The sequence below is a fragment of the Lethenteron reissneri genome, chromosome 44 (genome assembly GCF_015708825.2).
Source record: "Lethenteron reissneri isolate LAM-NWPU_2019-01 chromosome 44, ASM1570882v1, whole genome shotgun sequence".
Taxonomy (NCBI): Eukaryota; Metazoa; Chordata; class Hyperoartia; order Petromyzontiformes; family Petromyzontidae; genus Lethenteron; species Lethenteron reissneri.
In genome coordinates, this window is record NC_083822.1 from 6,078,088 (window position 1) to 6,099,651 (window position 21,564).

Consider the following 21,564-nt stretch of genomic DNA (forward strand, 5'->3'; position numbering starts at 1 on the left):
GTCTTTGTAAAACTCATCTACTCGTGGGGAGCGGTGGCGCAGTGGTTACGAAATCCGGCCACCTAAGTTCGATTCCCGATGACGGCTCACATCAGCAGCGCGCTATTTCAGAACCTATCCCGCGCCTTCTTCTAGGTCGACTTAACCTTAAAATAAATTCTCGATTTGAAGTTTTCGTGACTGCAAGGATCCATACTCTTTGGTTCTTTCGGTGCGGTGTTTAATAAACACTAGCGCCGGGGAAACAAAGACGGCCCGGTCGTGGTGCTGCTGGTCACACCTCATCCCACCCCCCCCTCCTCTTCGTTGCTGCGCGCAGTTTTGGCATTAATCTGAGCTCGCCGACAGAACCATCAACAACAACAGGAGTCTATGTACGAGGTGGAGGGGCGCATCTTTGCGTCTTCAAATTTTGCCCGCACCCTCCTGGCACTGCGCTCGCTGTCCGCTGAGCCACGCACGGGCAAGTCGGGGGCGCTCATCCACGAGCCGCGTGGTGCCACTCGGCGCTCGACATCAGCGCGAATGCGTGCGGCGAACAGCGGTGCTGAACTTCTTTCGCGCCGTACGTAGCAACACACGTGCTAATCGGAGGTGCGGAGAAAGAACTGCATACAGTGGGGGTTGTGAAGGGTGGGGGAGGGCTGGGATGAAGGCAGCAGCAGCATCATCATGTGTGTATGCATAGCCAATGTTTGAGTATTTGTATGTGAGAGTGTCTCTGTGTGTGTGCGTGTGTCCGCTGGGGAATGGTATTGATACTACATCGTCACTCAAGTTCGATTCCCGGTCACGGTTAACATAAGTGGGGAATATCAGAACCTGGTTCAGGACCTCTAATAGGTCTGCTTGGCAAGTAATGCGTAACATTGTGCAGTCTGTAAACATTGTGCAGTCTGTAAGCATCATCATCATCATCAACACGTGGAAGACGACGGCGGCGCGGCTTGCTGCTGTCCACACCACCCATCCTAATTGGTAACAGTAAATGCGCACTTGCAGTCAGTGTAGTAGACTACAGGGGAGCACGTTGTCGTCCTAGGCTATGTCCGTGTGTAGTTCGTGAGGGTGTGCGCATGTTAATTGTGTAAGAACATACGGAACAAGAGTCTCGGAGACTTGACTCCGAAGACATGGAATGTTTGTGAGCTACCCGCTGGTGCTGAGTCGAGGTGAGTATATGCGCTGCTTCTTAACTAATGTACTGAACATTTGTTATTTAAAATAAAGCAGCCTCCTTTCAGTGGGTGGTTAACCGGGGTTTGATTCCCGGCAAAGCGCTAATGACAGTGGCGAGTCGTATTTAAACCGATCCTCGTGCGTGTCCTCGGTCTTCACCAACTCGCGCAGACCATCTTGTGAAGTATGGTCAAAACGCGGCGTGTATTTTGCCTTGTTATGGCGCAGCATATTCAATCTAAGCTCATGTCATATAGCTATGTAATTGATAGAGTTAAATAACCTGTAGTTTATATTATTGGTTCTTTCGGTAAAGTCACGTAGAAGGGAAATAATAAAATAAAAAATATATAAAACAATAAAATTCTCACGACGTTTCTTGCTGTGGATTTCACACCTGATGATGATTGCTTGTGTTGCAGTCGAAACGTCGTGAGAATTTTGTTTTATATTTTTATTATTTTATTATTTCCCGTCTACGTGACTTTACCGAAATAACCAAGAATATGAATCCCTGCAGTCACGAAAGCTTTAAATAAAAACCTGTAGTTTATTTGCTGTTTGTTATTCATGTATGTCCTTGGAATTGAAATTCAGAGGTCGTCGGTTGTTCTATTTATTCTCCCGGCGAGGCAATTGAAAAATAGCAGGTTTATGAAATCCCCCGGCCTGTTGGGTATGGTGGGGGTAAAGTGTGGGTACTTCTACCGCTTCAGACACGTTTGGCCAGCTTGGAAAAGTAGACCAACATACCCTCAAAGGGCCTCCGAAGGGCCGTCTAGAGCTCCCTCTAGAGGAGCCCGTTCAGTCAGCAGTGGTGTGAGCAAGCACTTGCAATTGTTGATAATTATCAATGCAACTTGTTAAATTACAAATTGAATTAAGCTGCAAGTAAATTTGCAGCATAATATAATTCGAGATATAGATACTTACTAGTGAAGGCTGGCTCTATTAGCTGCCTTATATAAAGGGTTAAAATACTATTGCAAGAAACGAGCCAAATAAATGTTAAGGGGTATCCTACATTTCGGGATAATTACAGCAATCGAAAAGCCTAATATATTCTGAGATGATTTTTTTAATACGGTCGTGGGCTACAATTAACAACGTGATTATTAACGTTTAATCATGCTACGTGGGGTTTGTATAAAAGGATGCAGGCAGCTGTGACGGAGTGTAATGTATGTATGTGTTCGTGGGTAGAGACAGTGTGATATGATTATAGTCCATCATCATCAGCCGTCATCAATCTACTGCTGGATGTATGCCTTCAACCAAGCCCCTGGCCATCTCTCACAATTCTGCAATGGAGTGATCTGCCTCAGTCGTCCGTAACATGAGTATATTAAAATACAAATATATACACCCTACCACGTATGCCACTAACACTGCAGTAAAATATAACTATTTTGTAAGCGGACGTTTCGAGCAATGGCCCTTCTTCAGATGTGTTAAGGAATGGCAAAAAGATTGACTTAGCCTTATAGTTGATGCTTACACTTTACACTGTGGCGTCTAAGCAATATATATGTATTTGCCTAATATTAGCTCGTGTCTAGAAAATACCCGTGGCCTGAAACGTTAGCACACGTTTTATTGAACTCTTAGCACAACATACTCCAGGCTATTAACACAACACACCCTCGGGTGGTGACCACCCAACTAACCACGCTACGGCAGAACGAGATACGGTTCCACTATCCCGGTCCGGCCCACAAGTTGGTCCCAGACCGCGTGGCTGGAGGCTTCTTCAAGCTTGACGTGAATATCTTGCCTCTCCAACAGTAAGAACCCCGAGCCCCTCTGGGGCCCTCCTTATATCGGGCCGAGCTGGGGCTGGCTCCGCCTCTCGCCCCGCCCACCTTCTCGATCTCTCTCGCCCTTGCCCGAAGGCTCTCGAAAGTTCTTCTCGGACCATGTGACCACCCATTGGCTCCCTCCACCGGTGGTCCCCTTCCAGTATCATCTGGTCACATGTCTGCAGGTCAGCCAGAGTATCATGCCCCCAACGTAGCCTTAGCTGGCTGACACTCTCTCGCTCTCTCAATGGGAGCCCGCACTGCACGCTGTGCGTGGTGCCACCGCGCTTAACCAATCATCATCATCAGGTGTGAAAACCACACCTGATGATGATTGTGTTGCAATCGAAACGTCGTGAGAATTTTTATATTTTTATTATTTCCCTTCTACGTGACTTTACCAAAAGAACCAAGAATACTCTATGCATTATTTAACAAATGTTGTAAGAATATAATTAATTAGCACTATTGCAATAAAATAACTTTATATGCAGCATGCAGGACTGTGAATTTACCGTTTATGCTCTATTTTTACAATATACCTACAATTTAATTGATATCAAAACACATAATGGGGAAAAAGCAATTGCTTTTGCACACACTATAAATTACTTAAAATAATGACAAATACAATTGTATCTGCAGGATCAATAATGTATTTCAGTTACTAATAAGTGAAATAAAAATGTACGGAATTTACATTTTCTGTTATATTAAGGCTAAAGATTTTCTGAAATATAGGTTTAAAACTCATTTATTTAGATCTGTCTAATTTAAATTATAATAATTGTCTAGAAGGGTTAGAATTCTGGTTTACTATGTATACCGTATTCGACTATATTTTAAACGAGAAAACATTAACAAAAAAAAATTGTCCAATGTGAGTCTCTAAACTCTAAGTTTTCAGGACAATTTGGGTCTTTTTGTTCTTGAAATTCGACCCTACGACGTTAGTTTTATCTGGAGGCTTTGAAGGTTTTATATGAAAGTTTAAATATGAATGTGTTGAATGACAGTGAATACAATTACGGAATGATACAATTGTTGATACTTTTTTGAAAAGTGTGACGCTAAAGCCATTGGAAAGCGAGTACAGTGAACCACCGGTTACTACTGCTTCCATGCATTCAAGTCCTATGGTAATGAAGGAGTGTCAGCCAAGGAATGGAACGCATCCGAAAGAAGACCACCGAGGTAATGATGCGATGAAACCAGCTCATGTGCAGGTGCGAGGGGTATTATTCCAGTGCAGGACCCAGCAGTGGATTGACCATGGGTGATGATAATTATAAATTTCGATTTAAAGCTTTCGTGACTGCAGGGATTCATCTTCTTGGTTCTTTCGGTAAAGTCACGTAGAAGGGAAGTAATAAAATAATAAAAAATAAAACATAATAAAATAATTCTCACGACGTTTCGGCCACAACGCAAGCAGCCGTCGCCTCGACAGACCTGGTTTAACCTGAGGACGGCTGCTTGCGTTATGGCCGAAACGTCGTGAGAATTATTTTATTATGTTTTATTTTTATTATTTTATTACTTCCCTTCTACGTGACTTTACCGAAAGAACCAAGAAGATAATTATAAACTTGACTTAAAGCTTTCGTGATTGCAGGAATTCATACTCTTGGATCTTTCGTCAAAGTCACGTGACTTTACCGAAAGACCCAAAAGCATGATAATTATAAAAATAATAGGATATCTATGAATGTATCACAATGCATTTCATGTTCCGTATCTCCCCGGTCTCTCTGCAGAAGATGTTCACGCAGTCGTGTGAAGCAGACGCTTTGGAAGAGATGCACTCTCTGCACTATCCCGGCAGTGCTGCACTGCGGCTCGCTTCGGCGGGTCCACTATGCTGGGACCCCGAGTGCAGTGGTTCTTGTGGGTACGGGGAGCCCCTGTTGGAATCCCGGGAAGTGGGGTTGTTTGGCGGGCAGCCCGGAGCCCTGCACTGGCCTCGGAGGACGCTGGATGCCCTCGATTCGGTGGGCAGTGTCCTGGCTCACAGGTAAGCACGTGTGCACTGTGTGGGGAACGTACGACCCGCGGGTCAGACACGTGTCGCGACCTAATTTTATATAGACGTACAATGTGCACGCATGTGTTTGAGATGTTTTGTCTTCCGCTCAGCTATATGCAGCTGAAATCTTTCAATTTTCCCTATTTCAAAGAAGCACGGGGTAATGTTAATGTCCATGGGTTAAACATTCCACATTTCTATCGCAGTGGACATTAGCTCAATAAAATTAGCACTGGCAACGTCCCACAAAGTGTCAGCTATTTTATCGTCCCCGGAGTGATGATGGGCCGAGCAATTCCCCGATACCCGACTTTATGTTTGATTCTTTCGGTAAAGTCACGTAGAAATAAAATAAATTAAATAATAGAATACGACGTTTCGATTGCAACAAAGAGTAATTCCTGCAGTCACAAAAATTCCTAAGTTTGTTTTCTCAAACTGCTTATTTCTCTCTCTAAAATTTACCAGACTCTCATAGGTCCATTCGTTCTTTCTCTCCCCCGGCCACCGCGGGGTGGATTTCCACACAGCTATCTCATTCACATGCTAATTTTTCTGCTCCAGCAGACCCACCTCTCTCTCTCTGCCCACCCCCCTATCTCTATTTAAGGCCTCGACACGGAGGCATTGGGTCTCTGTGTGTCTATGTTGTGTGTCTCTCTCTGTGTCTCTGTGTTGTTTCTCTCTGCTTGTGTGTCTGTCTATGTATCTCCGTGTCTGTTTTGTCTCTCTCTCAAATTTAGAAGTTCACTAGGTTTGCTTTTTATCTGATGACGACTGTTTGTGTTGCAATCGAAACGTCGTATTCTATTATTTAATTTAATTTATTTTCTTTCTACGTGACTTTACCGAAAGAACCAAAGAGTAATTCCTGCAGTAACGAAAGCTTCAAATCAAGTTTCAAATTTATGCTCTTGCAGTGTAAATATCATGTAGCTGTAGGTCTTCCATTGGGTGAATAGCAATACCTGCAACAGTATCAATATCATGGTACCAGGCTTCCAGGTGTGAAAACATAGGTTTTCGTCTTGACCAGGGTCAAATTTAGCTGCAGTCACTCAGCTAAAGCAGGACTGGGGAGCGTCCGGCCTGCGGGCCGCGAAATCATTTGGTGTGGCCCTGCCAAGGCAATCGCAGGCGGGACTCGAAATTCAATAAATCTAGGAGCAAACCTGGAAAATCAGTTGCGAGTAGCAACATCATCAAAACCAGCTAACGTCACACGCCTTGCCAAAGAGAAGCAGTTCCAGCCATCACATTAGGGGCGAGTTAATTAAATGTTTGACGAAATATAACAGGCAAATTTTGAAGTTTATCATTTTGTATGGCTCGCGAATGATGTTATAAATATCCAAATGGCCCTTGGCAGAAAAAAGGTTCCCCACCCCTGAGCTAAAGGATGATTCCTCCTCCCATGTGGAGGACTCGGTCTCCCGTCTGACTGTTTCGTCTCATCCACACTGTGTGTTCAACCACCACACTGCAGCTCTCACCACACCACAGGTCACCTCACTTATCTTTCTGCTTCTTCCATCACACCGCTTCACTGTCACCACCTCACAGTAATCTTGGTCAATTCGAGAAACGCGTTACCCTCTTATCTATTATTACACCTTTAGTAGTGCCGCTTGTTGCTGGCCGCTGTGCGTTTTGGACCTGTGGCTCAGCAACCGTGAAGCACGTGGCAACCACTCCCCATCACTCTCACAGAAGACACGTGGTACCCAACGCGTCCTCCTGTTACCATGGCAACGAACCCCCCCCCAAACCTCTAACCAATCAGCGTGCGAGATCACCTCCACCACCACCAGCAGCACGCCGCGCGTTACCACAGCAACGCCACGACGACCAATGAGCATGCAGCGCGTCTCCCCCCCCTCGCGCGCGTTGCCGTGACAACGGCGCACGACCAATAGGCGCGCGGTATCGCGTGTCACGTGACGGGAACGGCGGCACGAAAGGGTGGCAGCAACATGGCGGCGTGGCGAGGGGATCGGCCTTCAGCGTCTCCGCGGCCGCGATAAACGCAGCGAGCCCCGCTTCACAGGGGCGGCACGGGCGGTCGGGGTGTGCGGGCTTTGAGAGGGAGGTTTGGAGGGAGCTAGAGGAGACAGGCGGGGGAGGGGGGGCAATGGCCGGTCGAGCGGAGTCTCGGGGCGAGGAGGGGGAGGAGAAGAAGCGGCTGCAACTGCAGCAGCGGCAAGAGGAGGGTGGAGATGGAGGCAGCAGCTGGGACGGGAGCGACTCTGGTTCCTGGTTCAGCGAGTCTGAGTAAGAGGGCAAGGGCTCGTACCGGGTGAACCGGTGTGTTTAGTGCAAAATGTAATTGTGACAGCCGCTGTAGCAGCACGAGGAGATGGAGCAGGATGGAGATGGAGACTGGATTAAACGGTGGAGACTGGTCATTTGGCTCTGAGTAAAGGAGGGGGAGTGCTTTGTGTTAGTGTAGTAATCAAAATGATAACACAAGGAACAGAAGGCGTGTAATAATAGCAGCAAGAGGAGCGTGTAGATATAGGCAGCAGCTGGGACGGAAGCTTGCCCCAGAGTAATGTGGGTGGTTTGTTCCGGGCAGATGGATATGTTTCGTGTTAATTTTAACAATGACAGTCACAACAAGCAGCAGCTGTACAAATAAATGGCACGTGCAAATATTACACGTTTGCATGTTTTGGCTACCAGCGAGCATAGGAGGAAATATATTTACTTATACTGTAGTTGTTTCTGTACTGTCTTGTTTTAACCTTAATTTTCGTGCATGAACATAAAAAAATCACAGCCACATCTATAATCAAGTATGTGTGTATTCTAGTCAATGGACTCGTTATATTGGTTGACATGATCCCGCCAAAGGAATGTGGAATTTTCACCAAGTGATATAACTTTAACTTTTTAAATACTGTACATATTCGAATTGACGAAAGATATACTAAAATAATTGTATTATTTCCCTTCAACGTGACTTTACCGAAAAAACCAATAATATAAAATAAAGTAATTTACAGCCCTTTGACATGGAGCTGTTTAACCATAATAACTAAACAATTTTACCAGGTAAGGTCAACTGAGCTATTTAGATTTCTTTCAGAAGCGACCTGGCGACAAATGATAGCTCAACGAATTGGCTTATGATGTGGAAATGTATATGAGCCACCTACTCTAAACGCATGTTTCTAAATGTGGAGGGGAAAACCGGAGGACCCGGAGAAAAATCCACGCGACCACGGGGAGAACCCGCAAATATACAGGCGTCAGAGTCGGGATCAAATCCACGACCTCCTGTACACTAGGCGAGGTAGTTCACATCTCGCCACTGTGGTGCCCCAAATACAATGAAGACACTGGGTTTATCGTGCGATTGGGCTTACCACGGCGCCACCGCCTACAGTACGTGAACAGTAAATTATCGTGACTATCAAGGAAAACTTTGCTTAGCCCCAATACCATTCTCGAGGGATACTGATTGGGATATTTGGCCACTTTATGTTTGAGTCTTCTGTATGAAAAACACCCTGGAGTGACCAGAAAAAAACCCAAATGAGGGGAGAATTTTTACATTTCTCTCTGCATGTGGACTGTCAGCAACTTATTCTTAGGTTTTTTTCGGTAGCTGGGGGAGGGGGGGGCTGCCCCCCCCTCCCTCCCGATACGTTCCATTCATTGGCTACCACATTCTGATGAGCTCCCCCCCCCCTCTCCTCCCCCCTCAACTCGCTTTTAAGGGATTACATCTTGAATCATTGCCTCACTTGATGCAGCTAATCTGGCTGTGACGGTCCCACCTGATGACGGAGACTTGTGTTGCCTCCGAAACGTCGTGATCTTTATTTTATTTTTTATTAATTTTGATGTTTTACCTACGTGACTTTACCGAAAAAACCTAAGAATATGAATCATTGCAGTCACGAAAGCTTCAAATCTAGAATTAATGTCAGCAACTTACTTGTACTGCCTCCTACAGGCATCGCGGTGTCCTGCATGTCCTGCGTGTAGCTTATCCTGCCTTAAACTTCAGTGTTGGTGTCTGATCAAATTACAGTTGCACATGAACGCACCCAACCGGTGTGGCAGATATAATCCGTTTATGTTCAAACTTAACATCAGTTTATGGTCAGTTGAGACAAAACGTCGTTTTGTGTAATCTGTAGATCAGTTGATAAAAGGGCCAGATCCAGAAATAATTCACAATAATATCCCATTTAGAATATATTTAATTTTGCGTCTGTTTACTGTTTAAAATATACTCGTGTATATGATGCTGCAAATGCTGGTATGCAATCCGTGCTTACATTCAGGAGAGAGATGATTAAGATTCAGCTGTGCTTGCAAGGAATTATCTGGGCCATAAGTCAGGCATCATTACAATTCGTGTCCATGACGTTTGCTGAATAGACGACTATTTACTTTAAAAAAATTCATGTTAAATGACTGGATGATGAAGGCCCTTCCTTAATTGCGATAGCTAGGTCCAATTTCCCTAATAGCTGACACCACCATAGGAACTCAGCTCGAGGCTGGAGTGACCCAGACTACATTATTAATATCTTATTTGCATTTACCACTGATCCAGGTTGCATACTCGTGTATTTACACATCCTTTGGTGATAATATTTACAATTGTATACTCCTCACGTGGGGATTGAAACTGCACACTTTGTGGATTGAACACAACAAAAACGGCTGCATTTCACCACTAAGTGATGGTTATGTTACCAATGCTGATGCCAGGCTAGGTGTACTTTGAAATCATGCAATCCTCAGAGGCAGATGGTCACGGGACAGACTCAATTGTTTTAAGTTACATGGATTAACAAACCATCACTGTCATACAAACAGATATCACTTGTACGTCCTAAAACGAGTATCAAAACACATTGAGCCTGATTCCCATCTTGATGAAATGGCTGAAACACATAGCATGTGCGATATGATCCTTACAGCGGTACCCCGGGATACCAAATAATACAAAATGGCCAAGGCAATTCAATATATTATTTCTGGGACACTATTTTTTCCAGGGGTGTACTTAACTCCGCGACTAGGGTACCAATCAATCCGAAATCAGTGCTACTCCGCGATGACGAAATGCAGCGAGGACGATTGCGCTGAAACCCTGAACGCTCGTATGCACCATAGTGCATCGTGTACAGCTCGTCGAGATGAGTCGATTGCCGCATCGCCGACCATCAACAGACTAAAAATGACTGTATCACGGACATTATGCGAGAGCCGGGGTACTATGGTAACCCCGGGGTACCGCCATAAGGTTCAATGATCCCATTCTTTGTGATTGATGCCTTTGACTATCACCTTGAATGTGCTTGATCTCATCACATCACAGGAACTAAGCAGGTTGGGGCCTGCTTACTGCTTAGATAGGCGACCAACATGCGTACAACCATTTTTCGTAGGCTACTTCGAGGCTACGTTGTCAGCAGAGAGTCGTGGAGCAAAATCAGTTGTCCTGCGCTATGCTCCAAAGTATATGCTCCCTACCTTTACCAACCTGCACCATCCAGTTTGGTGAACAACACTCAACCCAGTTTAACACGTAGGCTTTCGCGACCAATATCCACAATACAGGTTTTTTTGTGTTAGATTGCGTAAATATAAATGTGTCGTTAAACCCACCACCGTCAGACACAGCCAATTATTAAGCTTTGTCACGTAAACAGAACATGTCAATTCATTACTAGTACAGCAGACCGGTGTGTTGAAGAGCAAATCCACAACATTTACGATCCGAGTACGATGTTTCACCAGGAATTACAACCAGCATCATCAGGCGGCAGCCTGATGATGCTGGTTGTCTCCAACACACCGGTGTACTCTACTAGTAATTGGTATGTTCTGTTTACGTGACAAACCTTACTAATTGTCTGTGTCGGGTGATGACGGGTTTAACGATACATTAATATTTATGCGATCTAACCCAAAAAAACTTGTATTGTGAAAACACTTAACCCCCACAACTCACCCGTTGTGAAGAGGCCCTCATCCAGCAGTGGATTGATGAAAGCGTTGCACATTTACATACATTGGAGATGGATAAGTCAATACACTTTTCTTTATGTCAAATTGCAATATTTGTTAATGTGACAATCTCTACAAATGACATTTAGCAAGTGATGGTCAGTGTCTGAGTATCTCCCTGCACTGTGCTGTCTGTCCACCCAGTGAGCTGGAGCCAGAGTGGCTGGATGAGGTGCAGCCCAATGGAGAGCTCTTCTACCTGGAGCTGAGCGAGGGCGAGGAGACGGCCGCCCTGGCACAGGAGGAAGAAGAAGCCGGCATTGCCGCACCCTCGAGTGGTGGGGCCCCCGGCCAGGATGCCGCCCGGCGCAAAGACGGGGGGAGACCCAAGCTGAGAAAGTTGGCAGACATCCTGCGCAGGTGCGTAGGCTTTTATTGTTATTATGGTTTTCAATGCTTTCCAAGAAAGGTTAAAAGCATAAATGTTTCGGCTCTTTCTAACATGGGGCCACAATAACTCAATACTTATTTTGCTTTCTTTCCATGAACTGAGATTGGATAGCAGAGCTGCTATTCAATCTCAGTTGTCTCCCCTTCATCTATGGACGTATTGCATTATTATCACTCATCAAATGTTTCCAAAGAAATTGCATACTGTAATTAATAACATCCTTGCGGATGTACTAGGAGGAAGACGGCTCGCCGAGAGCTGCCAGCCGATGGAGCGAATGGAGATCGTAAAGGCCACTCCGGCGACACTGTCTTCACCAAGGGCCCTGGTGACGGAGGAGACGGAGGCGATGACGCTCCTCCTCTGGTGGTGGCTCGATTGCGCTTCCGCGACGTGACCCTCTACGTGAACCCCCTGCGCCGGCCGACGGGGGAACGTGACATCCGCGTGGGAGAGGAGGCTCCCCTGCTCGGGTCGCTCCTCGGAATCTTGCATCGCGCGAGTGGACGGCAAGGGCGCGACGCGCGGAGTGGCAGGAAGAGTCGCTCGGAGGACTCGGTGGCGCCGATTGCCGACGAGAAGATCTCCGTGCACGGCCTCGTGCATGGAGGAGCAGCCATGGAGAGTGGGAAGATTTACATAGGTGAGTACTTGCGCGCGGTTGTCCTCTCATTGCCGGGGGGGGGCGGGTGATACACACTGTCAATGCGTTAATTATAGATGGGATATCCGATTATTTATATAATCGATGACCCGATTAATCAAATAAGACGACAAAAAAGTTCTCGCACGTCCGTTTCCATGTGTGCAGCTGGATGGGAGGTGATAGGTGAGGCTTGGTGATGTCATCGGCATCATCAGCTGCATCATGGAATATTGGTGGTTTCCTGCCATCAGGGGACAGGTGGCTGCCATATTTAAAGAGTATTTGACCACAAAGAGTAGCCAATATCGATGAACTAACTAATTGTTACTTCTCTAGTTTCAAGCAGCCTGATAAAGTGCATCATGCCTTTCGCATGTGTATTCATTGCATAGTTTCACGATAAATACTTGAAACCTGATTTTTAGCAAAGTTGGTATATGTGTGTTGAGCTAAAGATTACATCCATGTCAGTGTCATTTTGTATAGTTGTTTTAAAAAATATATATATTTCGGTGAACTCTATTAACAATACAACTGTGAAAACTCAAATAATGTGTTTTGTTTTAGTGTTCATGCCAGACTTAGGATCATTCGAACAGAATGTTCCAACAGAGTGACTCATGCAGCCAGCTATGGCTGCAGGGTTTTGGTAGTACATGTTGTTTATGCCATTTATTGTGAAAATTCCGTCAGTTCCTATGATTGCTTTTTCATTGCCTTCATGGCTTTATTTTGGTGATTTCGAAAAGTGTATTGGTTTAGCCATGTTTGTGTTGTTGTAGTACAGAGTTAGACTGATGGCCTTAATCTAAGTTGTCTTGTGGTTGTTGTTGTTGTTTGACTTGCATCCCACTGGGATTTTTGCACACAGCGTTGGTGTACGGTGTTTTTTCTGCAATATTTTTGCTGTCTTTTCTTGGATTTTCTGTTTGCACTTAGTCACATATTCACTTTAAGATGTTTTTTTGTTCATGTTTTTGTTTTTTGTTTGTTGCGGTTGCACCCGATTCAAGAGCTGAATGGCTCACAGGGCTATACCTAATAAATGAACTTGAACTTGAACCAACTAAGAGCCCATGGAAACAAACGTTTATTCTGCAAGAGAGACCTGGGGTTTTGGGTTTGATGAAAAATGCCTCGGTGTTGGAAAGCAATACAACTGTGAAAACTCAAATAATGTGTTTTGTTTTAGTGTTCATGCCAGACTTAGGATCATTCGAACAGAATGTTCCAACAGAGTGATAAAGCATTATGAATTTTACAGTGGTTGGCGTTTCCTGGCAAAGACATTACAGAGAATGTTTTTAGAAAAACAGCACAGTTATTAGTTTCTCTGCAGGCTGCATCATGTTCGAATGCAGACATCTGCTACCATTACCCAAGTAAAGCTCACAACATGGTGTCAAAGTATGACCTATTTTCAAGGCTTGGGAGAACTTCATGGCTTTCACAAAATTGCTTTGAAAAATGGAACATATGAGTGATTGCAGCCATACGAAGTGAAAATAGCCTGTCAAGTGTATTTGTACGAACTATAATCTTAAATGGCAGAGTGGTTAGCGCATGAACCCAGGGACCTGGGTTCCAATCCCAACAATGGATAAAATGCACTGGCCAGCATGGGGAAGTATGACCAAACAACTCTCATAACTGACATGCCATGGGGTAGCCTTCTTCCAGTATTGAAGTGATTGCTGTCTGTAAAAATTGTAAAATACTGTTTTTAACCACAACCCTGCTTTTGCCTGTTTGGAATCAACATGTTTTCTGGGGTAGCCATACATCATTTCATAAACTTCAGCAAGAGGCTAGTGAGTGTGAATATCGAGGGAGCGTTACATTTATAGCTCTCTGATGTGTTTTTGAATTGTACTGCGTATTGTTCAGCATGATGAACAACCACAAAAAAACACTAAAACCCACGTAGTATCACAATCAGTTTCCATTAATGGTGATGGGCATTAACATTGCTGAACATTCCCATGTCTCTCTGTGCTGTGCACTTGCGGTGTTGGCGGCATAGGCGACTCTCTGGTGGCGGTGAATGATGTTGATGTGACGACCGAGAACATTGAGAGGGTCCTTTCCTGCATCCCCGGCCCCATGAAGGTATCGTCAGCTGTAGTCATCACCCGATTTTCCACCCATCCTTCCTTGTTTGATACTTACTGCTCTGATTTCTTTAGAACTGCTGTTTGTGTTCAGTTTGTTGTCGTTCACCCTCCGATTAGCATGGTTGGCTACGTACGAAAGACGTTCAACATACGTACATACAACATGTGTATTTAGGCTAAGTTACAAAAGCCACGTTCGTCATTGTCACGTCACGGTCCAAATTTTCCATCTTTGAAAATTGCTTGTAAATTAACTAATTGGGTAAAATTATGTAGCAACACTGCCCCCTATTAGTAGGCTCTACCCATCTCTTAAACATGGCTCCTTCGTGATAACCTTGTGGGAAAATAATTGCACGAGTACCAAATCTATTCATTCTAATTGTCATTTATATGTTTGCTAAATGCTAATAGGAGATATGACCATGCTTGCACGATACATTGAAGTTTCCATCCTGCTCCTTTGCAGCTGAGTGCACTGTACTAAACATTGATAAAAATGACACCACATATTCCTTAACTAAGGCTTGAATGCTGATGAGCTCTTGTAATACATATAAATGCTTCGTACATCTACGCAAATACTTGTAAGTTGCTGAAGCACATAGGCCCATTAGCAGAATGAATTTTCAGCTTGTGATGTTGTGTAAAATTACAAGTCTTCCAGTGCTGTGTACACGCCAGGCTTGTCGCCTTCTGCATTATGTATTTTTTTGAACTGGGACTAAAAAGGCCTTCTCTTGTGTTTCCCCACTCATGCCTGAAGCAGCATGTCAAGCTGAATGCTGGATTCCTGAAAGACTGTCACGTTTGCGGTGCTTTGTGATGTTAATTGGCAGTTTCGCATGCCGTCCGATTACATTGGGCGATGGCTTAAGTGATGCATTGAAAGACGTAGGATGAAGTTTTACCGCACATCATGTGCCAGCCAAATATCATTTTCTATTGTGGATATTGAGTACATCTTCCACTTTTAAGAAGTGGCACTCAAGATCATTTTGTTCTGACAAGCACTACTTGCAGTGATGTTTTAAAATACTGTACTCCAAAATATACTATTGCACCTATAATCTGTCTTCTTTGTCCCATTTTCAAAACAAACCACTAAATGTGTGATACTGATATTAAACATCACTGCACTTGTATTGTATGTCATATTTATAAAGATTATTGTCACAAAAATACAAATGTATTAATAGGCTACTGTGTTGTCATCACTTTTGTTGATTTATTTCGTAAATATCTTATCTTCTTACATCCACCAGTGAAGTTAATCGCCTTCCGCATAGACACAAGACCTTTGCATCAATGTCCGTGGTGTTTTCATTTATCGATTCGTTCATTCCTGAGAGCTAATCACTGCGCACGATAACACTGTGGCCTGGCTCAGCCATGTGCGCGTACACCAGAGGAAGGAGAATGTCCATTGTTTGTGCAGGTAAGGCTGACAATGGAGGTGGAGGGAGGTGCGAGCGCCGGCCGCGGTAGAGCGGAGGGTGATGAGGAGAGTAGCGCCGTCTACTCCCACTCGGGCCTTGTGAGGCTGTTGAGCGGGGAGGACACGGCCGACCTGCACGCTCGCCTCTCCTCGCACCCCCATTCCGCCATGTACCTCAGCCTGCGTCTCGACTCCGAGTCCGCCTGCGAGGAGGTCAGGCCTTTTTTTCTATCACTGGCTGATTCGTGGTGACGCATGCTTGTAATACGCCGCTTTTGCAGGTCAGGTTTGGATGATCACGCAAATTTGTGAAATTCACAAACCCCGCCGGGCTGTGCGGTAGCGATTTAAATGGTTTATGCTCCCGACTTTTAAATAATTTTACCACACGCCGATTAAAAAAAAAAATCGCATCAATTTAGTCTTTTTGTTAAATATTTTATGAAGTGGCATGATTAGCTTAGAAAATCAGTATGCAGTGAAAGTTTCAAACCGTGGCAGCTAACCGCTTAGATCAGGGGTCCTCAAACTACGGCCCGCGGGCCACATGCGGCCCACTGAGGGCATTTATCCGGCCCATGGTCACTAATTGGGCTGCGCTTGTGAGCACTAATTAGGCTGCGCTGGTGAGCACTAATTGGGCTGCGCTGGTGAGCACTGATTGAGCTGCGGCGGTGGGCACTGATTGAGCTGCGGCGGTGGGCACTCATTGGGCTGCGCTGGTGAATGGTTCAATGGGCCAATTGACTGGACTTGCCCCCCAGGCCTAAGGCTGCCAGCCCTCCCCTGGCTGCGCTTGACTGGCTCTCCCTCCCTCAGCTCCCTCACTTGCCCCTCGGTTCCACTCCCAGTGATATTCCTGTGTGCTGAGTAAATGATAGAGGGGTAATAACAGAGTGATCTCTGATCTCTGGAGGGGCTGCCTGCTGTTTTCCCGTGCTGGTCAGTGACAGACAGCCGAGGAGTAGGAAACCCAATTTAAATGACAGTAATTGCATTTATATTCTGATTGCTATTCAGTTGTATGAGGTTATATGTTGTATGTTGTGTAAGCCCCGGTTCATACTGTTGCGATATCTGAGCAGTGCGAGTTCAGCCATATGCTTGTATGGCTGAACTTGCATTAGATTCGGAAGAAAAAAGGCACATGTGCCTTCTTTTTTCCTGCAGTGGAATCGGATCGCATGGGTCTTCTCCCCCATGCGATCAGATTCCTATGCGAGTTCACAGATCGCACTGCGATCTGTGAACAAAACTGCAGGTGTAATTAACTTTTTAATGGCACCCGCACCAGTGTGAGCCTGGGGTAAAAGCGGAGTTCCCCCAATCAGACTGCATTGATGGGCAGTGCAGTCTGTATGTCTCTGTGTGGGCAAAGTTATTGCTGGTATATTTTTTTGTAGCGCTGTATATATATTGGTATTTTACTAATAGCAATTTTGACTCCCTAGGAAACAATGATGTCAAGAAAGAGAAAAATTGACTCTGAGTGTAGGATATTCAAAGAACAGTGGACTTATGATTACTTTTTCATGCAGTACAAGGAAAGAGCTGTGTGTCTGATATGCCAGTATATAGTGTCTGTGTTCAAAGAATACAATTTACGTCGACACTATGAAACTCAACATAAAGATAATTATGATTGTTTGGTCGGAGAAGTGAGAAAAGATAAAATATTAAAACTGAAAAATACATTAACAACTCAGCAAAATACTTTTGTGAAGCAGAAGCAGCTAAATATTTCATCACTGCGAGCAAGTTTTCAAGTTGCCAAGCTAATAGCGTGCACTGGACAGACCATTTGTGGAGGGAGAATTTGTTAAAGAATGCCTTCTTTCTGTTGCCAAAGAGATGTGTCCAGAGAAGGCCGATTTATTTAGTACAGTGAGTCTTTCAGGACCTACAATTACACGGAGGATTGAAGAAATGGGAGACAATTTGCATCAGCATTTGCAAAACTCCACACAAAAACTTTCCTATTTTTCCTTGGCACTCGACGAAAGCAATGATGTTCGTGATTCTGCACAACTTCTCATTTTTATTCGTGGGACGAATGACTATTTCGAAGTCACAGAAGAGCTTGCTGCATTGCAAAGCATTAAAGGAACAACTACAGGAGAGGATATCTATGAAAAGGTTTGCCAAACTGTGAATGGTTTGGAGTTGAACTGGGCTAAACTAGCCAGTGTGATAACTGATGGTGCTCCTAGCATGGTGGGGTCTAAGAAAGGAGTAATTGCTCGCATTAACCAAGAGATGGACAAACATAACCATTCTCATCCAATAGCCATACACTGCCTCATCCACCAACAAGTGCTGTGTAGTAAATCACTGAAGTGGGACTCTGTTAACTTCATTAGAGCTCATGCACTAAACCACAGACAATTTCAGGAATTTCTGTCTGAGCTAAATGTTGACTATGAAGATGTTTTGTACCACACAGAAGTCCGTTGGCTGAGTCGAGGGAGAGTTTTGAAACGTTTCTATGACTTACTTCCACAGATTACAGCTTTTCTGTTTTCAAAAAACAAAGAAGTACCAGAGCTCAATGATGCAGAATGGAAATGGCACCTTGCCTTTCTGACAGATGTAACAGAGCTACTCAACAGTTTCAATGTGCAACTTCAAGGAAAGGGGAAGCTCATCTGTGATATGCAATCACATGTCAAAGCATTTGAAGTAAAATTAGGCCTCCTCATCAAACAAGTGAAGGAGGAAAACTTCTGCCATCTCCCCACAACTCAAAATCTGTTAGCGGAAAAACCATTGGTTGCATTCCCAAACAAAACATGTGTGGATTCACTGGAAAAATTGCAAAAGGAGTTCCAATTTAGATTTAAAGAGCTTCATCTCCATGAACAGGACATACAGCTTTTCCGTAACCCATTTTCTATTGACATTGAAAATGTGGATACAACTTACCAAATGGAACTGGCTGAACTGCAGAATTGTGACTCTGAAAGACGCATTCAAGTCAAGCAGCCTTCATAATTTCTATGCATTTCTCCCCTCTGAGACATATCCTCATCTCAGGAACCATGCACTCAAAATGGCAACCATCTTTGGCAGCACTTATGTCTGTGAACAGACTTTTTCCAGAATGAAACATTTGAAATCTCCAACCAGATCTAGACTAACGGATGCACACTTGCATCACTTGTTACGACTAGCAGTGACAAATATGTAACCGGACATTGACCATCTCATTAGCCAAAAGCAGGCCCATAGTTCCCATTGAAATACTGGCAAGTTTGTTGATTTAACTTTACTTGTTCTTCATTTTAAATATTGTATTTGTTCCCGTTTTGTTTCTTCACTTCAAAATAAGATATATGCAGTGTGCATAGGAATTTGTTCTTAGATTTTTTAAACTATAGTCCGGCCCTCCAACGGTCTGAGGGACAGTGAACTGCCCCCCTGTTTAAAAAGTTTGAGGACCCCTGGCTTAGATCATTAATGGTTGGCATGTATGAGATGTCAGTACTGCAAGTGAATTGATAATATTTATGCAGAGCTTTGAGAAGTATGCCTTTGTTTTTGCTTAGCTCTCTAGTTTACTCCCACCTGAAGCCAAACACTGATTTATGGAATTATTTTTAAGCAAATTAATGAGTGTTTACATGTGGGAGGAAACCGGAGCACCCGGAGAAAACCTATGTGTGTGAGTGGGCAATACTCTATCCCATACCGATCGAGATTAGTCCACGTATTTTCCTACTGCCTTCTCCTGGCAAGACAGGGTATATTGCACCTTGATGACCATGTCAATGGAGTTATACAACATGTGTGTGATTCACCAAACTTCACCTCGAAGATGCCCTGGCTATGTTCAGATAACATTTTTGGAGTTGGGTGCTTGGCCAGGATTTGAATGTGACTCACGGGAACTGCAGCTCAGTCTACGAACCTCTTCACACCCTGTTCATTATCAGCATATGCTGCAGTCGGTTAAATTGAGCAATTCAGTCTATATTTTGACATGGGGATATAGACCGATATAACGTTGGTTTTTGTGCTTGTTCTATACAGCTCTCCGATGTGTTTTCTGTTTTTACCGTGTGTTGTTCGGCAAGATGTCTGACAATTCGCTTCACGTCTTGGGAGTTTCTTCAAGACCTGAAGAGGCTCTCAACACGTGGAGCGAAACCTCGGACAACTTTTGCCAAACAACAGCCAGTACAATCTGAAAGCCTATTGGACAGCTGGACTGATTGATATATGTTTGATGAAGGCACTATGAGGCCAATAACCTACATTACCCGTTGCTTAGTGGCAGGCGGTAAAAACACGTACACGGCGATTTTTAGTTTTTGTTGTCTGAACGTAAGACGAGGGTTGCCTTTAATTTAAACCTCTGTGGTGCAACCGTGCAGAGCCGCAGAGCGCCAGCACGCACGGCTCACTTATCGCCGTCAAGCCGCGCAAAGTTCATTCGGTCGTTTGTCCCACGTCCAAACAAGAGCGCCTGACGTAAATGTGATTCTCTACCAAGACGGACGAGACTTGGAGCGCATTGCTCCGGCTTTTTGTATGCTGCGGCGGTAGCGATGCCACGCCGGCACAATGGCACATGGAGAGCGAAGCGGGCTGTGTTTGCCGATATGTGTCGCGATCATTGTTTCTTTCAGCAGTGTAAATCCTGCAGTCAATACAGGGCGAATTCCCACTTTTACATTGGCGAGGACGCACGCCCCCGAGTCGTTGACATGTTTTGGCTAAACACACTTGGCTTGATAGTTCACTTGCATTTTTAAATGATGATTGCAGAGTAAACAAGCAGGTGTTTGGGTTACCTAGAAACCACTACTGATAACAAAAAGCTTTTACGGCGGCTCCGATTCTTTGAGCTTCAAAAAAACGATTCATCCGTGTCTGTGTGTATATCGTCTGCTCCGTGAATGCCGACATGTTTGCTTTTGAAACGCTCACCGTGTTTTCTTCAATTGGACCTCCATGGGAAACATGTGCACTTACATGCGAGTCCTGTTACTGCGGCCACGTTTCCATGGGTGAGCCTGCCTCTGCCAGCCTTCATGCGTGGCAGTGCCCAGGATACCTTTGTCACATCTTGGAGCTCATTTTCTAATGTTTTTCATAAGCAGCGCATATGTGTTGATGGGACTCATTATATTTGCCCAAGGACCCAATTTACTTGGAGATTCATCTGAAATAAACTACCATTCAGTGGTAGAGCCATGGAGTGTGCAGGAGTCTGTAATTGCACCAGGGCTCAAAAACCACAGGGCTCAGGCACCGGGCTACACAGAATGGGGATATTGGACAGATGCCCCATTTCATTTCATGCACCAGGGACCTTACCAATCATGCTATGGTCCTGCTAACATTGCAAGTGTGCACGTGTTGTACAAGAATGATATCCATGCCTTGAGTGACAATGCCACCTAGCAAAGCTGTGTGCTTGTCTGTTCAATTGTCAACTGTTGCGACATCACTCGTCTTGCTCTGTGTCGTTTGATGGGATCAGACTGGGAGCGGTGAATGCATTTCTCCTTGCCGGGCTGTCGGTGGCTGGTTGCGTGACTGCTGAAAGGCTCCGTCTCATCAGCGTGCGCCTTGCTCTGTATTATTTGCCGTTCGTGTATGCCCCTTGTGTGCTCTCCTTTCTCCTCCCACTTTTCTTTATGGCGAGGCAGCTCTGGGTGGGCTGCGGCAGTGGCGCGATCGGCCGAGTAGGTGTGTGGGCCGGAGCGCCGTTATTGGGTTGATGGGGGGAGTGAGGCAACGGGTGCTGTTTAGGATGGGAAAAGGGAGTAACTCTTTTATTTATGTTTTGTTGAAGCCTAAACTTCGATGGGTGTTTGAAACCGTGCAAAGTAAAATGGGCCGTCGAGTTCTCAGGAACCTCTCAGCATAGTGCTTCAAGAGGCGAGCCTCGGTGGTGGTGGTGGTGGTGGAAGGCTCCTGGGCTGGGTTATGA

At 44.8% G+C, this 21,564-nt stretch overlaps 1 protein-coding gene across 6 annotated transcripts in view; it reads left to right on the forward strand.

The window, feature by feature from the left end:
- The first annotated feature begins 415 nt into the window (after nucleotides 1-415).
- The window catches only part of INTU (inturned planar cell polarity protein), a 41,030-nt gene continuing 19,881 nt past the window's right edge, over nucleotides 416-21,564 (forward strand). The window contains exons 1-6 of one of the 6 annotated variants that reach the window (XM_061570020.1): nucleotides 416-565; nucleotides 4,736-4,992; nucleotides 11,182-11,397; nucleotides 11,665-12,071; nucleotides 14,098-14,183; nucleotides 15,627-15,839. In XM_061570020.1, the coding sequence (XP_061426004.1) occupies nucleotides 4,739-4,992; nucleotides 11,182-11,397; nucleotides 11,665-12,071; nucleotides 14,098-14,183; nucleotides 15,627-15,839 (1,176 nt within the window). In that variant the 5' untranslated portion in view covers nucleotides 416-565; nucleotides 4,736-4,738. Of the gene's footprint in view, nucleotides 566-694; nucleotides 1,173-2,509; nucleotides 2,520-3,964; nucleotides 4,173-4,681; nucleotides 4,993-11,181; nucleotides 11,398-11,664; nucleotides 12,072-14,097; nucleotides 14,184-15,626; nucleotides 15,840-21,564 lie in introns of those variants that run through there. The other 5 variants (XM_061570017.1, XM_061570018.1, XM_061570021.1 and 2 more) reach the window with 5 other exon arrangements.